The sequence below is a fragment of the Corvus kubaryi genome, unplaced genomic scaffold (genome assembly GCF_017639235.1).
Source record: "Corvus kubaryi isolate FWS band 111438036 unplaced genomic scaffold, C.kubaryi_AGA036_p1.0 134, whole genome shotgun sequence".
In the NCBI taxonomy this organism is placed as follows: Eukaryota; Metazoa; Chordata; class Aves; order Passeriformes; family Corvidae; genus Corvus; species Corvus kubaryi.
This window is the reverse complement of record NW_024580668.1, coordinates 12,942,429-12,969,498: the sequence shown is the minus strand read 5'-3', so window position 1 is coordinate 12,969,498 and position 27,070 is coordinate 12,942,429. Positions and strand designations below refer to the sequence as shown.

The 27,070-nt window shown below is 50.5% G+C and overlaps 1 protein-coding gene across 1 annotated transcript; it reads left to right on the top strand.

The window, feature by feature from the left end:
• Positions 1–9,780: 9,780 nt before the first annotated feature.
• Positions 9,781–17,598, top strand: MAP1LC3A (microtubule associated protein 1 light chain 3 alpha; the record flags this gene model as incomplete). The annotated part of the gene is made up of 3 exons (XM_042051057.1): positions 9,781–9,861; positions 15,976–16,082; positions 16,612–17,598. Coding segments are annotated over 3 exons (351 nt in total), but the record flags the coding sequence as incomplete, so codon positions are not given.
• Positions 17,599–27,070: the final 9,472 nt, after the last annotated feature.

Genomic DNA, 27,070 nt, shown 5'->3' with positions numbered 1-27,070 from the left:
GGGGGCGGCGGTGCCGCAGCCGCCACGCGGTGATGTCATCCCGGCCGGCCCCGCACCGGGGGGGCAGCACCGCGCCCGGCCGGAGCGCAGCGACGTCCCCGGGCCATCCTCGCTGTGTCGCCGCTTCTCCAGGGCATCGGGGTCACTGGGGCGCGGTGGCGGCCGCAAGGAGCCCTGGAATGCCCAGGACGAGGGTGGTGGCCGGGTTTCACTCTTGACTGTCAGAGCACAAAGCTCCCCAAAAATCGCCTTCCCCGCTCCCCATCTCGTCAGCGTTAGGGCGGTTGTTGTTCCTCTGTGATGGTTGTGGAGACCCAGAGGAGTTAATGCTCACATCTTCCCCACCCATTTGTCAATGGTGCACGGTGGGGAGGCTCAAAAGGTGAGGAGGTGACTGTAGAGAGTCCCAGGTTTTATCTCTAGACCCTATTGTGGAATCAGAGGAAACATCAACTGCTGTTTCTCTTGCCCTTTGCCCGCTGGCGCAGGGAGAGGTGTGTGTTTCTGGCAGGTTAAATCCCTGGAGAAGGGGTATCAGTTGAGCTTTACTGGCTGTATAATGCTGAAATCGATGTTTTCCTGCCATTAAAAGCCTCATATTGGGCCAGAGACTGTCCAAACGCAGGTGAGGGCGTGTTTCCTATGTGAGTTTTAAAATTGGAGCTTTTGCCTGCTGAAAACTGCTGATCCAGCCCCTTGCTGCTCTCTTGGAAACTGTAAATATTTGGTATTTTATTGGCACAACCCTTCCAGCCTTGAATGCTTACCCAGCCCTCCCCTGCCACAGGACCGAGCCAAGGGAACACGCACAAACAAGAACCAACCGAAGCCTGGGAGCTTGGGATACTTGCTGGGACCCTGCTGTGTTCTCCTAAGCTACGTATTAAAAGCAGTAAAGTCCTAAATCAGCCCCTTAGTAACTGCCTACTGTTAAACTCGTGAGAATCAGCTTATTATGGTCAAGAGGAGTCTGGTTTGCCTTTGTGGATCGCTCAGACTTTGTGTGAGCCAGAAGGAAAACAAAATCTGAGGCTCAGAGTAGTTGAAAGAAAGCAGGATTAAAATAGCCCAGGAGGGACAGAGGGGGTGAGGGAGTTTGGTGCCGGCAACTGCAAGTGCTCCTTGTTTCTCTGTACTTTCCTCTGCCCTTTTGCTCTCTCAGCTGACTGGGCTGCAGAGCTGAGCCAGGAGGAGGGGAGGAGCAGGAGGAGGCCTGGCAGCCCCCACAGTTGCTTTGGGTCAGGGCTGGAATTGCTCTGTTGGAGAAAGTAAATACGACTTGTTTTTGTCTTTGAATCATTACACAACAGGAGCAGGAAGCGATTGTTTACAATGCAGTTGGAGAGGGCTGGTGGAAAACATCACCAGCGATTCTGTACCCTCAGAATGGCTTAATTTTTAAGGCTTCAAAACTTTACAGAAATGGAATGGTTCCAAAAAAGCAGCGAAAAGGCAAAGTCAGGGCTATGGCTGTTTACAAAAGGCACCCAGGCTCCAGTTTCATGGCAAGTCACTGCCTTGTGTCTTGGTCTGCTGCTCCTCAGTGAAGATTCAGCTTTCCTCAATGCTTGTTTTCCCCCTTCTTGTATTTTTGAAATATTTCTGTGAATTTCTTGGGCTTGTTCATCTGATTGGTCTTGGGTCTCTCCTGAGCATAATTTCCTGATTTCTCTTCATCTTTGTTGAGGACTGGGGAAGGGGACTGGCTGGGAAACACCAGGGGTTTGATCCAAGGTGTGTGGAGGGCATGGAGCAGTGACTCCTTCCATGATCTGAGGTGCTATCCCTGGTGGGAAGGTGAGCTCTGTGAGCTGGTCCTTGGCAACAGAACGTCCTTGATGTGGGTGCAGGGGATAAAATGTGGCAGCACCCTCTGCATCCATGTGCTGAACCCAGACACTGAGGCGTGTTCAGATCTGTTGCAGGAGTCCAAAACAATTCCCAGAACAAAGCTGTGGTCTGTGTCAGAGGAACAGGCTGTCCTGGCAGTAGTGAGAGCGTGCAGCAGCCTGACGACACCGTTGCACTTCCCGAAAGGAACGCGAGTCCTTGGGAGCATTGTCCCACTCCTGCTCCTGAAGCAGGGGTTTGGATTGGGCTGGCAGCAGCTGTCAGCTGTGTTTTCAATGCAGCACATAACCAGCATGGTATGGACACGGGCCTGGATCCTGGACCAGCTGGATAACCCAGAGTACCTCGGTCCTGTGCCCCAGTGTCTGGCCGAAACGGAGGCAGGAACACACCTGCGTGTGTCCGGTGGCTCAGCTGGAGCCCCTGGCTTGCTGACAAACATAGAGGCTTGACCTTAGCTTCTGTGGGACAGAGTGTTCCCATCCCAGGTTCCATCCTCTGGGAGATCTGCCTTTAGTTGTGGGAAGCCACTCTTCTTCAGAGGAAAGGCAGTAGTGGGTGTGGAGCTGAATCCCCTGTTGCCTCTGGGGAATGGCAAATGTGTCCGTCCCTGGGGACTCATCCAGGTGGCTCAGCCATGCCTGTACCCACTGAGAGACCAGCAGTGGCTGAACTGTCTGCTTCACACACCATCCTGTGCTTGTCACAACAGTTTTGCTTGTTGGCAGCTTGGAAAAACATCTGGGTGTTGATGTGAAGTTGGTCTGTGAGCCCTCGCTGGTGCTTGACTGGTTCTCAGGGTGTCTGTGCTCTGGCAGTTGTGCCTTGAGAGCTGGGATTCCTTGAGAGGAGGATGCTGCTCCAAGCTGCTGCTTAGCTGCCTGTGTCTTGGATTAATTACCAAGGACATTCTGTGACTTGACTGGATATGGGGGTAATTATCAGCGTTGAAGAACTGAACAGGCCAGAACAAATGCCAGCCTGACATGTAGACCACAAATTTTGATTTTTTTATTATTATTCTTTTATATAACACAAGGTCCTGAGTGGCAGCCAGGAATAATAAAACCTGTGTGTTTTGTTCATTGCTTAATTTTTTTTTCACTATAAAAACTTCAGATCTTCCTTTGAGCCAGAAGGGTGGAGACTGGCGAATCCAGGAGCTGTCAGGCTGGTAGGCCCTTGTTGCCTCTGTCATCGAGTAGCCGTGAGCCATGGATAAGTCATGTCCCTTGGCTTTGATATTCCTTCTGTGGTCAGTCCCTGCAGGGATCACAGTCAGGAGAGTCACTTGGGAGGTCTCACAGTGCGTCACCTGCCCCTGTGACATTCTGTGGTTGACTGGCAATGTGTAAATGCTACCAGGTCTGTCATGCTGTTGTTCGCTGCCTTTTGTCCTCAGAAGATGGTTTGAGGCTGTGAGAGAAAATGCAGGAATGTGAGAAAAAATGCAGGAATGAATTCAAGACTCTCGTGTCTGGCACGTGTCCCCAAGCATCTGTGCATGTCCAGGCCTGTTTGCACAAATAGCAGTGACCCGTGCTGGGCAAAGGCTCTTGGTGCAGGCAGGTACACGGTGGGCTGCACCAAAATACAGTCCTGCCAGGAGTGCCAGGTCTTTCTTTGAGCAATTTGAAGTGTCCTGAGTAGTTCTGAGAAATCTGAGTGTGTTTCTGCTGTCTTGGAGGCTTATGGATGGGAAGGTTGTCCAGGTGGAAAGTCACACAGCAGAAAACCCTGGCACAGCAGCCTCCTGAGGGCTTGTACAGAGGGAACTTGCTGTTCCCTACCAAGGATAGTGAAACTGATTAAATGTTGAGCAAAAAACCAGTTCCTTATCTGGAACTGTGATGTAAATGCTCCATTTGCCGTCCTCATGTGACGCAGGTGTTGCCCGTTTGCCCCTCGTACTCAGGGGGTGCAGTGAGCTTTAAGCTGTTTGGATGATGGAGGTCCTGTGCTCATCCTGCATGGCCCATGGCAGGGGTGACGTGGAATCCCAGAATGGTTTTGTTTGGAAGGTGCCTTAAAGCCCATCTCATTCCACCCCCTGCCATGGGCAGGGACACCTTCCACTGTCCCAGGCTGCTCCAAGCCCCGTCCAACCTGGCCTTGGACACTTCAGGGATGGGGCAGCCACAGCTTCTCTGGGCACCCTGTGCCAGGGCCTCAGCACCCTCACAGGGAACAATTCCTTCCCAATATTCCATCTAACCCTGCCCTCTGTCAGTTTAATGCCATTCCCCCTTGTCCTGTCACTCCAGTGGTACTGTACAACCAGAGGACAAGTGTCTTACATGAATTTAGAATTCACAGTTGTGTGGCTCTGCTTGATCACGAGCTGAGCCCTTATCATGATTTGCCAGATGCAAATGCACATTCCTGGAGCCAGGCTCAAAATCATATTCCTGTTACATTTTTAAACTGCTAAGAAAAATGAAGGTGTTTCCTCTTTCTGTTTTAAAATTCTTTTTCAAGCTCTATTCTGGAGCCAGGAAGATTGGAGACTTTTGCAAGTGAATAAGACTGCTCAGATCCTTCTGCAGTCACAGGGCCCCAGGAGCCTGGCATTCAGAAATCCTCCCAGACACTGCACATCTGGTATGCACTGCTGTAGTGATGGGATGGAGAGTCATGGAGACAGAGCATCCACTGCTCCATGTTTATGTTGGTAGTACCTTCCAGGGACAGTGAAGCTTCAGGCTCATGATGCAGAGACACATTTTCTATCAGTTCAAAGCCTTTAGGTTCAAAGCAGTGTAGGTTTGGCCCTGAGTCACTTGTCCTGTCCGGAGCACCCAGCTTTGCAGACGAATGAAATTAACCTGACGATCAGAAGCACTGTCAGGTCTCTGCAGTGCTGCTGTCCTATATAGCCTGGAACAAGCACCCTTTCTTGGTGCTGAGGACACCTGCCCTGGGCATGACCTCCTTCCTTCCTGGATGTGGGAGTCTCCTCTCGCTCCTCCCACAGCACCACTGGCCTGAGAAGAAGCACTGGGCAAGGACAGGTCAAGTCAGGTGCTGGGTGAGCCATGATACATTCATGGGGGTGTTTCCTGGTGGTTAGAGGTGTCTGGCCTTAGGGTGGTGTGATATTACAGAAATAGTCATTGATGTTTGTCTGGAATGACCTGCATAACTGGCCTGTGTCTTCAGCACTTGCCAGCTCATCCCACACATATCCTGGTTTCAAACCATCCAATTCCTCCTCTCCTTGCAGAAAATCTCTTGGAGAGAAGTCCATGCTCTAGTAGCACTCTGCCCTGGGACTGACCACAGCAGCTTCTTGAAGAAACAGGTTCATTTTTGCATCTGCTTCAAATCTGAGGCAGATCTCTCCCCATGCTGGCTGGCAGGGTGTTGTGTGGATGGCAGGGAGAAGCCACAGGGCCAGCAGCCTGCTGGAGCTGCCAGAGATGTCTGTCCCCCAGAGCTGTGGGATGCAGGGAGAGGCAGTAGCTCATGGCTGCACTTCTGGTGTCTGCTTTGCTCTCCACACACAGCCCTTGCTCAGCTCAGGAGCTGTTTATCTGGTAGCACACCAATGACGTTTCCAGGTGGTATTTGTTCTTACTGGTGTTTTCCTACCAGCATTCCTGCTGGTCATAGGCAGCAGAGCCTCTCCCTGTAGTCCCATCTGCTGCCCTGGGGCAGCACCAGTGCCTGAGCAGTGCCTGTCTAGCGTCTCCTGAAGAATGGTGCCCCTTATGCAACAACACTGTTGGAGGACTTGCCATGTGTTTTCCTTCTGTCCCACCATCTGTATCTTTTGTCTGCTGAAGCTCTTTTGCATCCAGGACTGTCCTTTCATCCCGTGTCTGCACAGCGCCCAGCACAGCAGGGACCTGGCTCCCCTGGCCAGGGTTCCTGGGCACTGCTGATAAAAAAGGTTAATGTTTGCAAAGTGTGGCTTAAAATTTTCCACTGTTCTCCTCAGCTGCCATAATGATCTCATCCTGCATTGCCATGGGATACACTGTGTGCTCGCATCTTTTGGAGCTCAGCTTGGGAAGGGCCTCAGTCAAGAAAACAGCCAAGATTCTGGTGTTTTGGGCAATTTGCAAGCTTTGCTGTTGGTACTTAACAGTTGAAACAGCAGTTGGAGGAGAAATAGGCAATTTCCTGGCATATGCAATGCTACAAAAATACTCCTATCTTTCAATAGGCCCTAGCAGAGAAGTTTCCCTGGGAATAACCAATAAAATTGTGTGGTTTTTATCTTGCTGCCATCTTGAGCTCTGACATCCTGGCACTGGGGAGAAGTCTGGCTTCCCTCATGGTAGAGATGTGGTGCCCACAGCTGGAGCAGGGATCAGGCTCTTCCCTCTGATGCAGGTCATCACTCTTTGCTCAGCTCCTTGGAACAGCAGGTGGTTGGAGCCCCTCCAGCCCCTCTTGCATGGAGCCCCTGAGCTGCTGCAGTCAGGTGTGGTGTTCTGCTCCCCTGGCAGCGAGGAGGGACCAGAGGAGGAGGAGACAGGGCTCTGCAAACAGCTCTGGTTCGCTCTGCACATTGGCTAAGGATTAACTGTAGCCAGGTGCTGCAGGAAAGGGGAAAGTCTCAACTTCAGCACAGCTGTAGTTTGGGAGAGCTGCAGGAGGAGAGCAAAGTTTGTAAGATCAGGCCTGTTGTGTATGAAATGTGAGTGTGCAAACACTGCTGGAGTGGAGTGGGGGGGATCCTGCCTGTCCTCAGCACTGTGTGAGTGGGGGCTCGGGTGCTGGCCTGGCACCTCCAGCCAGGTTTCTCTGAAGTGCCCTTTAACCATTTTCTCTGTATTCCTATGACCTACATTAGACTATATAGACACTAAATTAAGGCTGGTATTTATAACTGTTCCTGCTGTGTGATGTTGATGCTTTCATGAGTCACAGGCTCAACCTCTCAGTCTCACCCAGGCTGAAGAGGGTGTGGGTGACCATCACTATCTCTTGCTGGAGATCTCTTGTGCCTGAACTCCTGTGTGCATGGAAATCTTCCAGGGATTGGTGCAGCTTCTCCTGATTGCCAAGCCTACTTCCTTGACTCTCCAAGGCTAGGATGGGACAGAGTGTGCTCTTTAGCAGAGCTTCAGGTGTCCTGGAAACTTCTGCCTGTATATTCAGGAACCTGAGCACCCTAGGTGGGATTGCTCCTAACTGCCTTCCTGAATGAAGTTTCTGAAATGGGCGTTTCCAGGGCAGAGGAAGAAGCGCAGTGCTTGAGGTGTTTGTAGTTGCAATCACACGGACCTGCTGGAGGGATCCAGCAGCCCTGGAGCAAAGCAGCACCTGTGGTAACCTGCAGATCAGCCCCCTGCCACAGAGTCCCCTGGGGTCAGGAAGGCTGCAAATGCCCTGGGTCCTGCTGGCCAGAGGGAGCAGGTCTTGGGCATGTGGCAGGTTTTAAAGGGTGGGACAGGGGAGCCTCCACTGTGGCCCAGCAGACTTGAGGGTAGCTGAGAGCTCTGTCACTGGTGTCTCATGCCCTTGATTGCACCTGAGCATGGAGTCAGCAAGACCTGAAAAATACAGCACTGGTCTCTGTCCAGGGCACCCTGTCTGCTCCCCTTGGGAGACACAGGACAGTGGTCCCAGGAGTGGGATCCTGAGGCACTGATGTGCAGCTGGAGTGATGATGGACCCTCTTCCTCTCTGTGTGGCACCTTTTTCAGTGTGCTGGGCAGGAGGCACCTCTGTTTCCTCTGTGGAAATGGAGGTGGTGATGCCTTGTGTCGCCTCCTTGTGCTGTAGCTGGTGATGCTTCCAGGGAGCAGGAAGGGGTGTCTGGCATGTGGCTGCCCTTTGGCACATGCAGCCTGGGCTAGTTGGATGCTCCAAGATTATCCATTTACTAGCCATGATAACATGCCCTCAGCAAATTCTTTCTCAGCCCCTTCTCACAGTTACCTGTGTTGTTGGGGCTTCCTGTGCAAACAATCCTGTGACCCTGCAGGGCAGTGCATGGTGTTTAAGAAGCTCATCCACATGGCCATCTGATAGTGTGGAGAGAGAAGCAGGCTAGGGTGGACACTGAAGCCAGGATGACTGGCCAGACATGAGGACACAGCTCTGCAGACTCTGTTAACACCGAGAAGTCTGAGCTGGCTGCAGTCAAGCTGCTGGAATTTCCTTGGTGATAAGTGTTGTCCAGTCAAGCTCTGGATCTCCAGCCTTTTGGATGCTCCATCCTGGACACAGCGAACACATGGGAACGGGGCTCTGTGGGAGGGGGCAGGTGCTTCTGCTTCAGCTGGGTGCTGTGGGCTGGGTGCTGCTGTCACTGTGTCCTTCAGCATTCCCGGGGAGGTGTCTCTGTACCAGTGTCACATGTGGTGCTGATGTCTGTGTGACTCCCTGGCTGATTGGTATCTCAGGGGAAAACTGTCTGTATCGCAAGGATGACTCTGGATCCCTTAACACTGGATTGGGCGGAAAGGAAACAAGAGGAGCTGCATCTTCAGTCATAAAACTCAAAACAAATATGCCTGAATTTTTCATGAAATCCACATAATCTTGCTCTGTGTTGCTCGCCGATGGAGTCCTACCAAATAAAAGGTCTAACAATTCCTAGCAGAGTGATATTTTCCTCTTAGAGGAGGCAGAAATGGTGCTCAAAACCTTCTATGATGTGGTGATTTTGTAGTCTTGTGGCCTTTAAAGAAACTCCAGTTTCTTCCCAAAGTCATATCTAGCTAAATTCAACATATAAACTGTAAGGTTTTATTGAGTGCTCAGAGGAGAAATTCTCAACATTTGTGGGGAGAAAACACTCAAACACATGCACTTATCCTGCCTTCCGTTATCCCAGTGGGCCATGAGAAACTGGGGCTGGCTGTGTAAGCTGGTGAGGGGAGTCGGGCTGGAGCTGGTGCCATGCTGGGTGTGGCAGGATGATCCCGTGACAGATCCTGCAATACTCAGGTCTCACTTTTCTAGGCAGCGCTTAGTCACTGACCTTCACCCCCTGACTTAGTTTCTGGGCATTTCAGATGGGCCATTGTAGGCTGTGAAGCACTTCCCAGAGTAATGGCAGTTCCAGGAGGAGTGCAGGTCTGTAGTGTCCCAGGAGGAGCATGCACAGAGCTGTACCTGGCTCTGGTACTGCTTCTTCCTCTCCTTTCTGCTGCTTTGCGTTGTGGAAAGCGGAGAGCTGACTGGTAAAGCAGTGAAGGGTATGGGAATTCTCCTGTAAACTGGAGGAGTGCACAAGCTTTGTGTGCTGCCTGTTGTGTGTGTCAGTAAACATAAACTCTAGAGGAAAATGGGTTAGAAAGTGTGAGAACAACTGCAAGAAAAGTCTTTTTGTACGTGGGTCATCTCCTTGCTTAAGGTTTTCTTCCTGTATCCAGGCTTAGAAATACTTTGTGTCAGGCCAAAAGGTGTTGTAGCTATCCTGTAGATCTGTGCTAGGGAAGGAGTCCTCCTTGGCAAGGTGCATCTCTTGTGGAACCAGGCACTGTGCCAGATAGTGCTTGGATGTGCACAACAGGCAGAAGGAAATGGCTAAAACCCAGCCCCAGCTGGAGAATTGTCTCCTTGGGGGAACATCCAGGAGACACAAAGAGCCTGAACTTGCAGAGCTCAGCCCCCAAAGCTGTGCTGCTGCCCTGCACCCATGGCCAGGAGCTGCATTTGCTTAGGGTGGATTTAGGTTAGTTTTGTTATCTTTATGGTCTCCTTTCACTCTCCTGATTTCCAGGTGTGTGCTGCCTGGTTTTACCAGGCAGAGTGGTGTGTTCCAGCCTGGGGGAGATGGTTGGGGCAGTAGGAAGCCATGAAAGGTTGGTCACTGAAGCTGACATCTGGCAGACCATGATCAGAAAAGGCCTGGTGAGCAGAAGGTGCATTCCTTGGGAAATGTCTCTCTCTCTGGATCAGGGCTGTGGCTTGCAGGGTGGGTACCTCAGTTCTGCCTGCCCTACCACACACAGGTGTTTCTAACTTCATGTCTTTACTTCTTTCTCTCCAGCGGATCGTTGTAAAGAAGTTCAGCAGATCCGAGAGCAGCATCCAAACAAAATCCCGGTAAGTGATTGTTCTTGCTCTTCCGTGTTAGACTTTGTTCTCAGGACCCCTCTGTGCTCCTGGGTGGCCTCCATGGAGCTTGCAAAACTCTGCTCCCTGGAATCAACACAGGATGGTCCCCATAAGCCTCCAGTGCCTTGTGTGTGCCAGCTGCTCAATAGCAGACACGTTCTCTGGCATGCAAAGGACAATCTGGCTCTAAAGTTCCGTGCTGCCCTAGAGGCAGGGGACTGATATGATCTCAAATCTATTTCCAAGCTAGTGCAGCAGGAGAAAACTCTGAAATGGCTTTTTTGGCTGTACTAGCTACTTGATTTTTCGTGGATAACCTGGTAAGGATTTCTCTCTGCCCAGAGAAATACGTGCGGCATGATCTTTGCTGCATTGAAAGCGCAGAGGCTCTGTTAGGATCATTCATACCTGTTCTGTGCTTTCCCAGCACCTGTGGTTGACAGGCACAGGTGAGACACCATGAACTTGCAGTTCTTCCTGCCCATGTTACACCTAATATGCTGAGTTGCTCTTTGGCTGTGAGTGTGCTTTTGAGTTCCTGCCTAAGTATTTGCTTCTCTTCCTGAGAAGATGGAGAACTTAGAGGGACATCCCACCCCTGGAAGCATTCAAGACCAGGCTGGATGAGGCTTGGAGCAGCCTGGTCTAGTTGAAGGTGGTCCTGCTCACCTTTAAGGTTCCTTCCAACCCAAACCATTCCACGATTCTATGAAATTATGTACTTGGGGCTTGCTCGATTTACTATTTGCAATATCATAGCATCTGTGACCAAAAAGACAGGATTCCTAGTTCAGCTCCTTCTCAGTGTTGGATGAACATCAACCTTGTCTTAAAATTGCAGACTATCAGTATTTGGCCTTCAAGACTGAATGTCTCAAACTGCTCTTGGCCCATCTTAGTCCACTCCTGCCTCACTCTTGTTTTGGTTATAGCACAATGTCTTCTAGCCAGAAGAATTCTTTCACTTTCTCTTCTCCCACCACTGTGGTGTTCACGTGTTGCCAGCTCAGCAGAGCAGGGCCTGCCCCTCACAGCACCCTGGGTACCAGTACTCCAGGTCATCAACACATTGATTGACCTCTGCTTTTAACGTGGCTTTAATGGCATTAGACTGGTTCTGCATTTCTCCAGAGCTGTGGCAGAGCTAATTGCAGTGCATTCAGGCTCTGGCAGTAAGGCCAGGCTAGAAATCAGTTGTACATGAAACACACACATGTGCATAAATTAAGTGCCTGTACATAGATGTGTGTTGCTTGGGGAAAGGACAGAAGGAGCCAGAGCTGTGTATCCACAGGCAGAGTTTTACAGCATTACTGAGACATGGTGGGGTAGCTCCCATGGCTGTAGTGCTCTTTGTGTTGGGGTCAACACCACAATGCAAGTTTTGCTGGAAGGGTAAAAATAACCAAGAGGTGAGAAGGGTCATGAAGGCCTTGTGGGGTCCAGCCGTCTTTGTGTCACTGGTGTCTCTAAAGGCATGGTCCTGATTAGACCTCAGCACCACTTTGGTGCTGTCTCTCCTCACTCCCAGGGCAGAGCTCCTGCAGGTTTCAGTGCTGGGCAGTGATCAGAGCCTTGTGCAGGAGAAGTGTGGTGTGGGCACTGTCATAGGTCCAAGCACTGCAGGCTCATCGGCTGTAGGAAGGTCTTGGTCATCTGTGAAAGGCAGGAGCTGTGTTTTCCAAGGGACTGGCTTCCCTGGAGAGGCGCTTGGAATTAGCAGAGGGGTTTGAGCCCCCAGCCCAGGGGAGTTAGGGAGATCCAAGGTTGCACCCTTACTGCTGGCAGAAACCACGGCAAAGCTGCACGGCACCTGCTGCCCTCCTGCATCTCCAGTTTCCAGCCAGAGTCCTTGGGCGAGTCCCTTTTACTTTGAGAGGGGGCCAGGAGGATTTGCAGAGGGCATGGCCTGGCTGTGTGCCCAGGGAAGGGCATGTCTCTCCTGTTTCCATGAGTGTGCTTGCAGGGAAGGCTGAGGAAGGGACAGAGCCACATGTACATGTGTGTCTGCATGGAGAGAGGGCCATGATGGCTGTCTGAGCTCACCAGAGATAACACAGGAGGTAACCTGAACCCTGCCTGAGGCATGGAGTTCTCTGCTTGTGTTTGAAGGGAAGTCACATCCCAGGATGCCACACTGGCACATGTAATAAGGACATAGGCATGAGCCAGGTTCCCTGTCCACCTCATGCCAGGGGCTCCTTTGCTGTCTCTGCATTTCCCAGAGCAGCCTGCTCTTCCCTGGTAGAAAGTGCTGACCACAGGCACATGCAGCTCTTGCTGAGAAGGTGAGATGGTTGTGTTGGCAGTAGGTGCTGCTCACACTCACCTCTGTTGGGAAGAAACCTCCAGCTGCTCCTTGCAGGGTGGTGCCTCCTTGGGCAGTCAGAACAAGCAGAGAACTTCCAGCCTTTTCACTGGAACCTCCATCCACAGCCTCAATAGATGTTTTAGAAATCATCTTCTGTCCCGTAGGAGGACAGGGAGTCTGTGCCCCCGGGCACTGTCCCTGCCTGCTCTCAGCCTCAGGAATCTTTCTGGAGATGACTGAACTCTGAGAGAGCCTGAAATTGCTGGGGAACAGCTTGTGCTGGGCAGCAACAGTAGCAAACCATTTCCCAAAGCCCTGCAGTGCTAAATTCAGGCAGGCATGGTGAGCCATGGGCTTAGAGGGAGGTGAAGGCAGGGCCACCCCTTGTGCTGGTAGGGAGGGCTGAGGGGGCATTTGGGCCATGCAGAGAGGGCTCTGTTGGGTTCATCTGAGAACCCACAGAGGAGCATGGAGAGGCAATGGCAGGTGGGAGATCCCACATGATGGCACAGGGGTGGATGGAAACCCAAATTGTGGACTCAGAGGAAGGGAGAACCTTCTCTGGGTTCCTGGGAGGGCTGTTCTGGGGAGTTACAGATCCAGTGTCCAGGGCTGACACCACTCTGGATGGATCAACACCAGAGCAGGGATCAACACCTTTTTGACTGAGGGCTACAGTGTCTGTTCTGCACCCTGCTCTGCCAGAGGCTGGTACAGACTGTGCTCATGTGAGTCCTGTGTGTGTCTGTGTCAGTCTCTGTTCCTGGCCATGGATGTCAGGGAGGTGTTACATATACACATTTGAGCCTCTGTGCCTACTGGGAATACATTCTTAGCCTCACTCCTGGTTGGACCTTGCCTCTGTTGACCGCCACATCCAGCCATATTCCCTACCAAACTCCCTTTCCACCTCTCCAGACTGGCCCCAGAACAAAGGTTGTGTTTATAAACACTGTCCAAGCCCCCCTTGCAGCGGGACCAGGACTCCAGGTTCTGCCCTAAGCATTTCCCCTCCCCACCTGTGCCTACTCATGTGATTTCTGCAGAGATCTGTGGTGGGTTCCCTCTGCAAGAGCAGGTGTCCCATGCTGAGGAACCCCCTGGCTCAAGGCAGCAGCTTGGAAGAGGATATGGGATGGGAGGTGGCTGTGTACACCCGCCCTGTGGCCACAGGGATGTAACTTTAGCATTTGATCATGCTTTTCCCTCCAGAGCTAGACAAGAACGTTTTGTCCATTGGCCACCTGTTCTCATAGCTGGGTTACCCAAATAGCAGCTCGTGTTCTGGGAACAGAAACTCTTGGACTTGTTCTACATGAGAGGCTCTGTGTCTGCTCAGGGCACAAGGCAGCTGCTGCTCTAAGAGCCAGGACAGCCATCACATCCCATTCTTGGATTAATCTAAAGGTTTTTCTTTTGGGCATGGAACTGGCTGGTAGTGAGAGACACAGGCCTGCTCTTGTGAGAAATGAGGCATTGCCCAGGTGTGCAGGGCCCTCTCTGCAGGTAAAGGTGGATGCACAAACAGCTGCTGTGTAGCTGCTCCTTCGTGCAATCCAAAAAGCTGAAGAGCCCACTGTTGCCCGTGTGTTTCCCAGTGGCCACAGCAGCATCCCTGTATGTGGCTGCTGTGAGTGTTCAGCTCCTCAAGACTATTCCTCTCCCCACAGCCAAAATACTCACTGTAGAGGGATTCCTTATGGAACAAGGGCATATGATACCCCTGGAAAGATTGGACAACCCAGGGTTGCTGAGGAAAAGCCCCTGAACAGGCCCCTGGCTGCAGGCAGGCCTGGAAAGCACCTGGCTGCAGGCAGCCCTGAGAGTCCTTGGCAAGGTATCCACTGGTCGGCTCCCCCACTGATTAGAGGCTGTCTAGAGGGACTAGGGGTGAATCTTTGCAGAAGTAGATATAAGTTGGCATAGTTGAACAATAAAGGGAGAACGACGCTTAATCGTATCGGTGTACGTGTCATTTATCTGGCCAGCTCTCCGGACTCGGTCCCTAACAACTCACCTGTCCATGTAAGACTCAAGTTAAATGCAGTAGGATGGTTCTGCTCATCTTGTCCTCCCTGTGCCCTCCTTGGAGGGATGAAGGGCCATTAACAGGTTGGTGGGGGATGTCCCAATGCATAGTTTAGTCTGTTGCAGAAAACGGTTCTTTAATCAGATCCTCATCTTGCAAAAGAGGCCGAAGGGACAATACCTGGTGTTCACATGCTGCTTGCCCAGGCGTTGGGTTCCCCTTGGGTGAGATTTGTCCAGGGTGGGCTCTGCAGAGGCCGTTTTGGTGCAGAGCTCCCAGCAAGGCACTTCACACCCCTCCCTCCTCCGGGAACTGCCTGCAGCCCTGTCACATCAGCCCCACGGCCTCCTCAGACATTCCCAGCTCACTGGTGACTCCGCAGTGTCCCAGCCAGGGTGTCTGATCTGCCTTTGGCGGAGGCTGGCTGGAGTTCCATCGCTGCTGCTTCCAGAGGCTGATGTGTCAACAAGGGATCAAAGGAAAGGGAAATCCGTGTTCCCAGAGGTTCCCTGGTCCTTCTGGCTCCACAGAGCCATCTCCTGGGGATCCTCCTCTCTGCATGCTGCTCCATCCCTCTGCTGCCAAAAGCCATTTTACAGTCTCTTGAGTATTTTTGGAAAGGACCTGGGAAAATAAATTATGGCAATTCCTTGCCTTACAGTGAAAAATAATGTTTAATCTCAGGTGGGAGAGGATGATGGGCTGATGATTATCCAAGAGTCTCTCTGTGGAGAAAACAAGGTGCTGGAAAGATGTGAGAGAGCATCATTGTAATGGGAACATATTAAGCTGTATATTCTTCACTTATATTCATTTTACTTAAAAGTATATTCCCTATTTTAACTGCCTGCTACCCTGTTTCTCAGAATACAAAAGGTACCTTTCCAGGCTGGTTTAGAACAGCAATTGCAGCTGTTGGCAAACAGTTTCATAGAAGAAAATTGTTAATTCTAATACCAGGAAAATGGATCAGAAATCATCATTCAGCCATTTCAGAATGTAGGGATGGTAAGAGCTTTTCCAAGCAAGATGTCTGGCAGAGGAGAACCGGCTGGGCTGTCCTCGTGGTGACACCATGCATGAGTGCCTGGGAAGCTCAGTGCACAGCTGGGCTGGCACATGGGAGGAGTGGCCCTGGGTTTCTGATCCTTCTTGGAGTCAGTGTGTCTGACTGTTAACATAAGGAGCAGGACTGGTGCAATCCAAACGCCCCCTTTCTGAAGGAATGCCTGAGTGGCTTCGCTGGGACTTCTAAAAGCCGCTTGCCTGGAAATATCCACAGCTGTTCCTGAGCAGGCAGAGGGATGCTGAATGGCAGCAGGAAGGAAAGGGGAAGGAAACTGCACCATGAGCTCAGTCTGTAGCTCAAGCCATCAAAACCCGTGGGTTTGGTCAGTCTGAACGTGATGTTAAAATACTTCACTCCTCTTCAGATCTCCTGCATGCCAGAGGACAAGAATCTACATCAGTCCAGTGGTGCCTACTGTTTGTCAGCCAGCCAGAGCACTTGGTGCTTTAGTTCATTGTTTTGGACGCTCTTCACTGCCTGGCTCGGGCACAGGTGACTGATGAAGAGCCACCTGCAGCCAGCCTGGTAGTCACTGCTCATGTCCTTGTTTGTTTTGTTTCCTGTGAGGGTGAAACAAGGTGGGGCCTTACCTCAGCTTTTCTACCCATTGCTAGTTGGATTTATATGTGACCTTGGGACCAGCTTGTGGGGCACTATGAACACAACTAATCCTACCCTTGACTTTCTCCCCAGGTCATCATCGAACGCTACAAAGGGGAGAAACAGCTGCCAGTGCTGGACAAGACCAAGTTCCTTGTCCCAGACCACGTCAACATGAGTGAATTGGTCAAAATAATCCGGTGAGTGGGATGGCCTCAGCTGGCATGTTGTGAGCCTGTCCTCACCCACAGGCCACTCACTGCAGGGTGGTGGGGTGAGAGTGAGGCAGAGGAGCTGCTGAGGGCAGGGATGGGGATGTGGCAGCCATAGCATCCTTGTGGGTGGTACAGACTGTTGTGGGGGGCCAAGGGAGGGCAGATTCTTAGCACCTTGTGAAGGTCTGGGGTCTCTCCCTCAAAGGGACACTCATGAGCAATGAAGGGGTCCTGTCCCCTCTTTTTAGTCTTCAGCTCAGAGGGAAGAGGCCCCCCTGCTTTCCCCTTGCCAGCAGCACTTGGAGAAGGGGGCTTTGCCCTCCTGACTCAGGAGGCCTTGGAGCCTCAAGCAGCTCAGCTGGATTCACGGATACCATGTCCTGAGCTGTGGGAGGAGGTCCTGGCTGTGCAGGCCTGGCCCCAAGGGAATAGCATTGCTGGGGAGGTGGAACTGGCTTTCAGGGCACCCACCCCAGGTGGGCTGACCCTGCCTCTCCTGCCCTTGCCCCCACAGGCGCCGCTTGCAGCTGAATCCCACCCAGGCGTTCTTCCTGCTGGTGAACCAGCACAGCATGGTCAGCGTGTCTACTCCGATCTCGGAGATCTACGAGCAGGAGAAGGATGAGGATGGCTTCCTCTACATGGTCTATGCTTCCCAGGAGACCTTTGGCTTCTGAGGGCTGCTGAGAGGTGGCACGTGGAGACAGATGAACTGTGGCACAGAGGCCCCTGGCCTCAGAAGACAACACAGCCAGAGGCTTCCAAGAGGGGGGCTGTGCTGACCCCCTTCCTCTTCCTCCCTCCCTCCCTCCCTCCCCTTCCCATCACCCTGTCACCAAAGAGGCTCGTGGCGCGCGTTGGACTCACACAACCCTTTCCCTCTGTGTAGGTCAGTCCCGCTCCCCCAGGCGCCCGCCCAGGTGTGTGACACCCCCACCCAGCCGTGCAGCCCCCGCGCAGGGCCTCAGCCCCCTGTCCCCGTGTCCCTGCGCTGCTCTCGTTGTGCTGTGTGTGCTGTGCTGCTGCCAGACCTGCTGGGCCACCATCACCCCAGCACAGGGAGAGCTGCCTCTCCCCTGGGCACTCATAAAGGGCAGGAGGTCTGCAGAAGCAGCAAACAGATGTTACCATTGCTCCCGAGTTTTAATTGATTTTAATTACACCCATATCAGATTCTTGGTGCTACTGAGTAGATGTAGGCGTCTCTGTAGGACTGTGGATAATGTATATCCTTTAGATTTATTTTATTGGTTTGTTTGTTTGGGTTTGTTTGTTTTCTTTTTTTTAGGGATAGATTGGAATGGGGAGAGGGGGGGAAACTTTCCTGTATTCTGTAGGTAAATAAATCAGGCTTCGTTGCACTTTAAAGCATAGTAGATGTCAGAGTGGAATTTTCTTTTAATTTATACAGGTTTGCTATCTATAGTGCGGCTCCTCTGTTGACAGTTGTACCTAGGTTATCTTGTTTCTTTTTTTTTCCTAATAAAATTGATTTCCCTTCTCTCTGTCTCCCCATTGCATGCAATTTTTCAGTCTCAGTGTGTCAAGGAGTTCACTGAAGGAATGTACTGATTTATATTTGCTATGTTCCTGTCCCTGTTTCTCATGTATTATACCAAAAAAATGTATATGATAAAATCCCCCCCAGTTTAATCTATACAAAGGTATATATATATATATATATATAAAAATATATATATAAAATAAACATAAATTCAAGTTGTGTCTTGTAGGAATGTTCTGTTCCCATCTCATTTATCTGTGTTAATGTCTCTGCTGTATCAAGTGTGATGTGTGTTCCCCATGTTCACTGGTGTGTATGTGCCTGCCCAGGCTTCTGAGCTGGTTAGTCCAAGTTGTGGAAAAGCAGCTGGTTGGGATTGAGGGGCTGGGACAAAGGGGAAAGATTGGTTTAGAGAACAGAGCACTAGATAGTGACACAGGAAACATGGTTGTCCTTGCCCGACCTGTGTAGAGTCTCTTGTCCTTTGACTAAGCTTCCTCATATGGGAACAAAAACTTGAGGTGGAGGCATTTGCTTTTAAGGGAAGCTTTGAGCAGTGCAGGAAATCATGGCTCGTCCTGGGCACTGTGTCAGACTTGTTCTGCCCCCAAAGGCAGGGCCTGATGGTCATTTGGCTGGTCAGTGTCTCCCTGCTTCTTGGCTCACTCTTACTTCCTTTGCATCGCCCACCAGAGAAGGGTTTAGGCACTGAAAAAACTCAGGGCTTGCCTGAGTGGCAGCTGACTGTTTATGTCCTACACCTGCAGGGAATCCTCTGTCCAGGAAAGGAGCTGGTGTGAGGGACAGATCCAACAGAGCGCTGCAGGAAAATGTTGGAAGCCAGCTGGAGCACGGCTCCCAGCAGAGTGTAGGTGAGAACAGCTGCCCTGCTGGACCTGGCAGCTGGAGCAGCCATGAATGTTGCCCCTTGCACCAGCCTCATGCTATTTAAACTCCAGTCCCTGAGGGAAGGTCCTCTTCCATCCACCTCCCTGTGGGATGGGTGCTGCAGGTGATGGGGCTGTGCATCAGTGGCTGCAGGTCAGCCCAGCTGAGGCTGCTCCCTGTGGGAGGTGGTAAAGGAATAGCAGATGTGCTCCAACAGCTCCACGTCTGTCCTGTGCTGGGACCCCAGGGCTGGAGGCAGCTCTGCAGGTGGGGTCTCCCCTGAGTGGGGCAGAGGGGCAGAATTCCCCCCTCTCCTGCTGCCCACGCTGGGGGATCAGCCCAGGACACAAGGCCAGGACATGTCCATCTTCTCATCCACCAGCATCCCCAAGTCCTTCACCGGGCTGCACTTTGTGCTTCCCATGTGATATTATCTTCAAGGTTTGACCACTTCCAGCATCTCTCTTACTCTTTTTTAGACAGTTCTTTGCTGTTCTCTGTTCCTCCACTCTGCCCTTAACTCCCAGTTGTATATAAAGGTAAGTAACAACTGGAGTCTCTCCCCAGGGGCACCCAGCAGCCCTGCTCATTCTTAGAGTTGTGTTTATCCATTCAGCTGGGATCTGCATGGCCTGCTTTCTAATACCTGCAGCTTCTCAAAGGTCTCTGAAGGGAAATGCTGCTGTCTTGTTCCCTCCTCTTCACGTGGGAGATGAAACTGGGTCTTTGCTTTGTCCCCCCCATTCTGCTGTCCTTTCACTTCCGACCTTCAGAAGTGCTGTGTGTTTTGACACAACCAACTGCTTGGGCACCCCGGCCTGCTTGGGCTGTCTGTGGGCTGATGCCTCTGGGCTTTGCTTTAGGCATTGCTTGACTAGTGGATGATGTTACATGAACCAGACTGGCTTCAAGGACTGACTGAAACTGATGGAGCCAGCCAGCCTGACCCAGAGCTGAGCCATGCAGCTTTTGTGGCACAGCTGTATGACTGATGCCAAATGATGGAACCAGCAGGGTAGGGGGAAGCTGAGGTTTCTCTGGGTACAGTGGAACACAGATGAGCCTGGGACAATGGTAGGTAAGGCAGAGCACTAGTAAGCAAAGATACAAATGCAATGCTGATCATTTTCCTCATGACAGAGGAGAAGGTGAAGGCCTGAGGGATGAGCATGACAGTTTCGGAGGGCACTTTCAGTCCCCCATCTGCCTCAGCACAGAGCTGCTGATCCTGATGCTGGTCTGTTCATCTTTAAGCTACCCACAGTGATGCTGTGCAAGAGCCTGGGGTGAATCTGCACTGCACTGGGGCTATGCCTCACAGCATCACTCACTCACCTCAGCAAAGCCTCTACATGTTACACTGCACGCATCAGCAACCAGAGCCATGAGATCACAACATGTCACCTGCTGACTGCACACAGGCTGTGACTGATGCAGGCCAGTGTGGTCCCCTCTTGACAACCACCCACACAATGCTGCTGCCAGAGCCACCTGAGTCCCCTTGTCTCCAGGATGGGCAAGCCAAGCTCCCATAGCCCCATCTTACAAGCCATGTGCACCAGACCCTTTCCACCTTGGGGGTCCCTGGGACTTGCTTCAGTTTAGCACCGTATTTCTTGTCATGAGGGAGCTACAAGTGCAGACACAGTTGGAAATGTGGTGGGCAAGAGCTGAACAGGAACCAACACTGCCCTCCATCCACTGGCCATGCCGTGTGGTCAGTTGCCACCATCCTCACTACCAGGGTACATTGCTCCTGTGGCCCTAAGGAAGGCATCTGGGATGGCTGTGGCTGTTAGTGGGAAGTTCCAGGATGAGGAGCCACCAAAGACCGAGCCTGCAGCAAAGCAGGGCAGTGAGTTCCTGTAGGAAAAGGGGTTGCTCCCACTACCCCCCTTTGGGTAAGCCCTGTGCTGGCATTTGGGATTTTTCCTTTTGTTTCTTCCTCTCATGGAATTTTGTCCCATCTCTCGCTAAGAAACAGTAATGACCAATACTTAGGAGAGATAAAAGAAGTTTCCATGGGAAGGGTGCAGCTGGCTACTCTCTTACCTGAGGGTTTCTCTTGGAGGGGCAGAGATACCGCAAGAATTGAGCTGGGAAAAGGGAGCTGGGTGCAGCTCCTCACTCTCTTGGTCCCTCGGCTTCGGAGGACGGTTGAGCTGCGGCTTGGGGGGGAATTCACTGCTGCCGCTGCTGGAGCCCAGCCCTGCCCTGTTTCTCCTGCCATGGGTGAGCCTTTGCTTGTGAGAGCAGCCATTATTGGCACCCTGCCTCACTGGAAAGGACCCTCGCCAACTGTTCAGGTGCCTCAGGGGAAAAGACCCTGACACCCCACCCTTCCCAGAGGCTGCATTTCCCTGGCTGCATGCGGCAGCTGCGGAGGAGGAGCCCGGCTGCGTCTGCCCAGCTCCGCTGCTTTCTGCCGCTGCTCTGGGCTTTTTTGCTGCACTCTAAACCACACCCCCTGCCTGCCGGCACACCCCGTGCCCCCTGCTACAGCTGCGGAGTTTCTGCTCCCTCTTGCTTGCTGCCCGGGGTGAGCCCGCCCTGCCGTTCCAGCCGCTGCTCAGAGGTTCCTGCTGCAGCCCATGGTCGCCATTCAGCCCGGCCGCCATTGCTGTGTGGTCTCTGAGCTGGCGCCACAGCGCCCCCTGCAGGCGCGGGGGAATCCCCGCAGCCGCCCTGCCCGGCCGGGAGCCACCAGCGCCCCTGGCGGCCGCGAGCGGAGCTGCACCGAGGGGAAAGGGCCTGCGGCCGGGAGAGGCCGGCCCTGGGCTCTGCTGCTGCTCGTTGGTGCTGCCGGCGCTGCTGTTTGTGTGCCTTGGCACCCACACACACACCAGCAAAGAGCTGCTGCTCCTTCTCCCGTAGCTCTGCCTGAAAGCCCCTTCATACTCTCCATTCCAAAGGAGGTTCCCACCTTCCTTGGCAGACACCTGTCTTTCAAACCAAGAGACCCCGGCATGGGCTGCTCAAACAGTTTGTGTGCACAATTCTGGGTCTCCACCATTGTGGTTTAACGCCAGCTGGCAACTAAACACCACACAGCCACTTGCTCATCCCCTGCCTCTTCCTCCTTTCTCCCCTGGGGAAGAGAAGATTGGGAAAAATAAAAGTAAACTTTACATGCTGAGATAAGAACAAAACAAAATATAAAGGCATCTCTCAAGTCCCTGAACTTCTAGGTGGAGGTTGGGAGAGCAGAGTCCCTCCCACTGCCAGAGTTCAGGATCATCTGAGGGAAGTGACTGGGCACAAGTCTGTGGGACCTGATGAGAGGTCCCCCAGGATCCTGAGGGAACAGGCTGATGGTATTGCCAAGCCCCTCCCAACACTATTTTAAAACCCACACAAAGCCCCTGGGGGCTTTTCCTGTTTCTAAAAAGGTGAGAAAGGAAGACCCAGGGAACTACAGACCAGAGAGCCTCACTCTCTGTGCCTTGGAAGATCATCGAGCAGATCCTCATGGAAGCAGTATTAAGGCACATGACAGACAAGGAGGTGACCTGAAACAGTGTCTTGGTTTAAAAGACAGGTGTCTGCCAAGGAAGGCAGGAACCTTCCTGGGATGGAAAGTATGACCTCCTTCCCTCCAAATTGCAGACTCTGTGTGATGCTAAAGTATTTAGGCAGTTGATGATGTATCTTTATAAATCACTATCCTTTCTCTCGTGTGCTAATGATTACATATTTTGAGCCTATTTTTGCTCAGTGTGAGCTTATTGTTTTATGCCGTGTATTGTTTTACTTTTGTGTTGCTTTCATGTTCATACTTAGAGAAGCGCATGTTATTAACAACAAAAAAGGGGGAATATAGCCCCTCAATAACATTTAGATAATGCAATATATACACTAAAATTTTTGAAAGCAGATCATCCATTTTGACCCCCAGCAGAGCGATACTGCTCTGAAGGTTTGCATGCACAGGTTTTGTGTGGGGATCCACAGTTGGGTGTGCAGTGGCAAGGCCCAGGTGATTTACTAACCTAGGGGAGAGGGTATACATGTGTTCTATTGTCAGCATGCCACAGAGGTTACGTGCTTGTCTGGTGAAACCATACCACGAGTCAGAAAGACCAGCCCAACAACCTGATACCCCAGCTAAAGAAACTCTCAATAGTGACAAAGAGGCACCACAGGACACCAGCCATCAGCATGTGGGTGAACCCAGAGATAACATGAAGGATGTTGAAGCAGCTACAACAAAGAACTGAAATCCTGATGCAGGGTGTAGGAGCGGCAGCAGCCCCAGAGAACACCTTCTTGGCCTACCTAGCAATAGTAGCTGGCAGGAGTACCGTTTTTATTGATTGTGATCTGTATTCCATGTATCTTATCCTGTGTCCAGCAGATGACCAGTAATAGTCTTAATAAGATAATGGCTTTACAGGTGCAGACTGTTTTGGCATTAGGGTACATGAACCCTTTCACAAAAAAGTGGGAGATGTTGCGAATAAGTAAAACTTTACAAAATGAGGGCCTTGGTTCCCTTGTAAAATCATGGCTTACTCCTGTTACTTTGGCTAAGTAGAAAAGGACTCTGGGAATGACTCTGCTGAATTAGAGGTAGAAAACAGTTACATAACCATAGAAAAACAAGTTATATAACCATTGCATGTTCACATAGTGGTTTATGGTGGTTGGTAAAATTATGTTTGTTGTGCTTCACAAGAATGTAATTGATAAGGGCCTAATTGCTTAAAAAGGCCTGGTTTTTTTGCAATGAGCCAATTCCCTTTTGCACCTGCCTGGGGGATGTGTGTAATTTTGCATTGTTACACCAGATGCTGTGTTTTATTTCATAGATATTGTTAAGTTTTAGCATTTTGATATAAGAACTAACACCTTTTAAGTCATGTGAGTTAAGGTAAATGACAAAACATAAGAGACTGATGTTTCTGAACACATTTGCCCATACTCTTTACATACACCATGGACACTTCCACAGCAGAGATGGAAAAGGTACCTGCATGACCATTCCAGGAGGCAAAGACTGTCTACACTCACAGGGTGGATGTAGCAGGATGCTCTGCTTGAGCTGGGCTAGAGCAGCTTGAACTTTGTCTTATTTACCTTGACCCGAGTATGATGGGTCCACCTGTGTTCAGCTGTCCTGACTGCTGTTCCTGCGGTCCTGGTTGGATGTTATGAACAGCCAAGTCCAAAGGCAGAACTGAGCTTCCTGTCAAAGAGATTTCACGAGACACAGTATCCCAGCTACATACAGGTTTAAAACACATACAGGTTTTACATCTTCACCTCCCCCCCACATTGAAAATTAACAGGGTAAGAATCTCAGACAATTCAAAGGGGAATAACTGAATGTCCCCTTGCAGTTTGGGCTCTTCTTCTTGCCAAAGCTAATGGCAAAAGTCGTACCCATGGCATTTTAGTTTCTGTCACTAGCTTCAAAGGGTGTTTCTTTATTTCTCCATTCATCCTTTCTACTTGACCTGAATTCTCAGGGTGCCAGGGGGTATGGAGGTCCCACTGAATTCTCAAAACAGCCATAATCACTTGAAGGACCCCCCTGTAAAATGAGTTTCCCTGTCCAAGTCCACTGCCTTCACAATCCTATATTCAGAAATCATTTGTTAACTGATAAATAGTTGCTGAAGTGACTAGAAACTCCTCTGGTCACCCTGCCAGCCGGCATACCAGAGGATATCAGAAGATACCCAAGCCCTCTTGCCCAGGGCATCTCAGCAAAATACACCCGACATCCTCGGGAAGGATGTATAGCCCAATGTCACTTCCCTGCCTTGCAATCTCCTTTGTAGTCTGGCTATTAACTTCAGCCAGGCAGCCGTCAATAGCTCGTTCTGCTAAAACAAAAGACTTGAGGCAGTACATCTTGAGGAAGGTCTCTGCCAATCAGAGAGGCACAATGACTCCCCCTATGGAGCTGTTTTACATTTGCAGGCTCAAAGCTCCTGGCTCTGTTTACTGTCCTTTGTAAATCAATTACTCCCGTCTTTCTTCTACCCCACCACCTTTAATTATCTCCAACTCCTCTGGTGGAAAAGACAGCGCCACTCCCCCTGGCAATGGCTGAGTCACAGGGAGCAAAGGGAGGAGACCCTGGCAAAAGTGCTGCTTTCTGAAAATTTCCATTGGCCAGTTGATTACCTATTGTCTCTTCTGAGTACCCTGCCTGATGTCCCCTCACATGTATTATTTCTACCTCTTTTGGTAAGCTCACCACCTCCAAAAGGTGAGTAATTGAACTCTTGTGAGCAACCGTTTTTCCCTGCAGGTTAACAAACATCTCCCAGTTTTCCAAATGCATGTACCACCCCATATGCATACTTTGCATCTGTAAATATATTCACTACTCTTCCTTGATATACCTTGCAGGCTTTTATTAAGGCATGCAATTCTGTGGCTTGTGCTGACCATGTGTATTGTAGCTTTCCCTCCTCTTGCAATTCCTTTCCTTTTACTATAGCATCTTGAAGATCCGTTTCAAGAGGAAACCTTTCCTGTTTCTCAACTCTAAATCCTCCTGTTCCATTAAAGGATTCATACTGTAATAATCTAGTGCTGGTCATCCATTTAGAACTTGATGCCAGACTTTAACAATCTTGTCATCAGTTACCATCGCACAACTCTGCAGACATCAGAGCCTCAGGTACCGTTAGAGCAAACAATGGGGCCACCCCCTTGCTTTGAAAACATTTTAGCACTAGAACTCCTTTGGCACAACCCTGTTTAACATCTACATAGAATTCTAATTCCTTTTCTGAGTCTGGCTAAAGTTTTGCTGTCTTTCTGGTGTCCATACTACAACATTGGGGCTATCTGAATTTAAAAAGTCACAGAATAAAAAGTCCTTAATCCAGGTCCTGAAATACCCTATTAATCCTAAATATTGTCACAGCTCTCCTTCAGTCCTGGGCAATGGCACGTCCAAGATTCCCTGGACCCCCTCTGGACTAACACACCCCAAGCCTTCAGTTAAAATATGCCCTAAACATTCAACCTTTCTCTCCATCACCCATGCCTTCCCTTCTGACACTCCAAGCCTCCTCTCCAGCCAGAAAACTGAACAATTTCACAGTGGCTTCCCCTACCACCTCCTCCCATTCTTCCAATAGGAGCAAGTCCTTCACATACTGCAATAACCTCATTCCTTGGGATGGAGTAAATTTGGTTAATGTCTTGCCCAAATAATCCCTTCTCCCTGTTATAAATAAAGTATGTAATTCGTGCTATTATGTATAAAACTGAAATGTAATAAAACCATGCAGAGACAGAGTTTAAAACCCCCCCACAAACCTGGCTGAGAGGAAAATTTCACAACACTAGAGCAGTTGAACAAGGAAGTTTTTTCAGCACAAATGTAATCAAGAGGTGAGGATTCCACCCCAGGTGGGGTTGGATCTTATCACCGGGACATTAACACTACGATGGCTTGATCACTATCTTCTGATATCTACATCTCAGCTGATAAGGAATTGGACATTCCAGGAACTAAAAATAACTGTTCCAGGAACCAGAGATGGCTCATTCATCATCAGAGATGGCCCATTCATCACCCAGGATGGACAATTCATCAGACCCAGGCCCAACTTCAGGACAAGAAAACATCATGAATATGCTAAATTGCGAGAAGAATAGAATTAATTCGGACTCTGCCCAAAAACTGTATAAGAAGGAACCAGCCGAAGCAGCATTTGTGAACTTGGGAGGTCTGGTGTGACAGAGGTCAGATCTGTGCGTGTTCACCCAGCTCCGATCCTGGGCTCGGAGCTGCTTTTCTTGATCATGGCTTTTGAAACCGATATTTCGGTTGCATAATAAATGTTATTTCTTTATAAATCTTGATTGGGCTATTCTGTTTATCATATCCCTCTTGTTCTCACTCAAAGGCAAAATACTGTTTACTATGTTCTGTAAGTGGGTACCCCAGAAGGCATCCCTTAGCAGTATGAGGAGGGAACCCAGCTCAAGATGGTACAAGGATCTGGGACCGTGGAGTGCCTGGGTTTAATAGTCTATTCTTAGGTCCTGCACCATAACTGGCAGGATAGGAGTGTTACAGGGAGACATACACCACATCAAAAGATCCACCTTTAGCTCAGGAACAGGCTGCAACCCCTTCTTTCCTTCCCCTGAAAGAGGGTATCACTTTTTAGACACCAGTTGTCCAGGTCACCTCACAGTAATGTGGAGTGGCTCCATATCCAGTTTTCCACATTCCAACAGCGCGAGCCTCCCCATCACTCCTTACAACACTAACTCACATTCCCAACTCTGGTCATCAAATCCCCTCCTAGCAAACCACAATCACAACTAGGAATAATCAGAAACTCGTGCTTTTCAAACCCATCTCACACATTCAGTAGACTCATGGGCATCCCCGTGTTACTTTTATTTGCTGGCAAAACTCAAATTAACACAGGCAATTCACATATACACACACATTTACCAATAGTGGTTGAATAAAATTCACCTGCTCATCTTTCCCACTTATGAAGAGAACATTTGAACAATTGCTCCCCCTTTGGCATAAAATTCAAATTAGAGAGGTTCCCATATCTACTAGGAAACTTGAAAGGAATAAGAGAGATTTGTC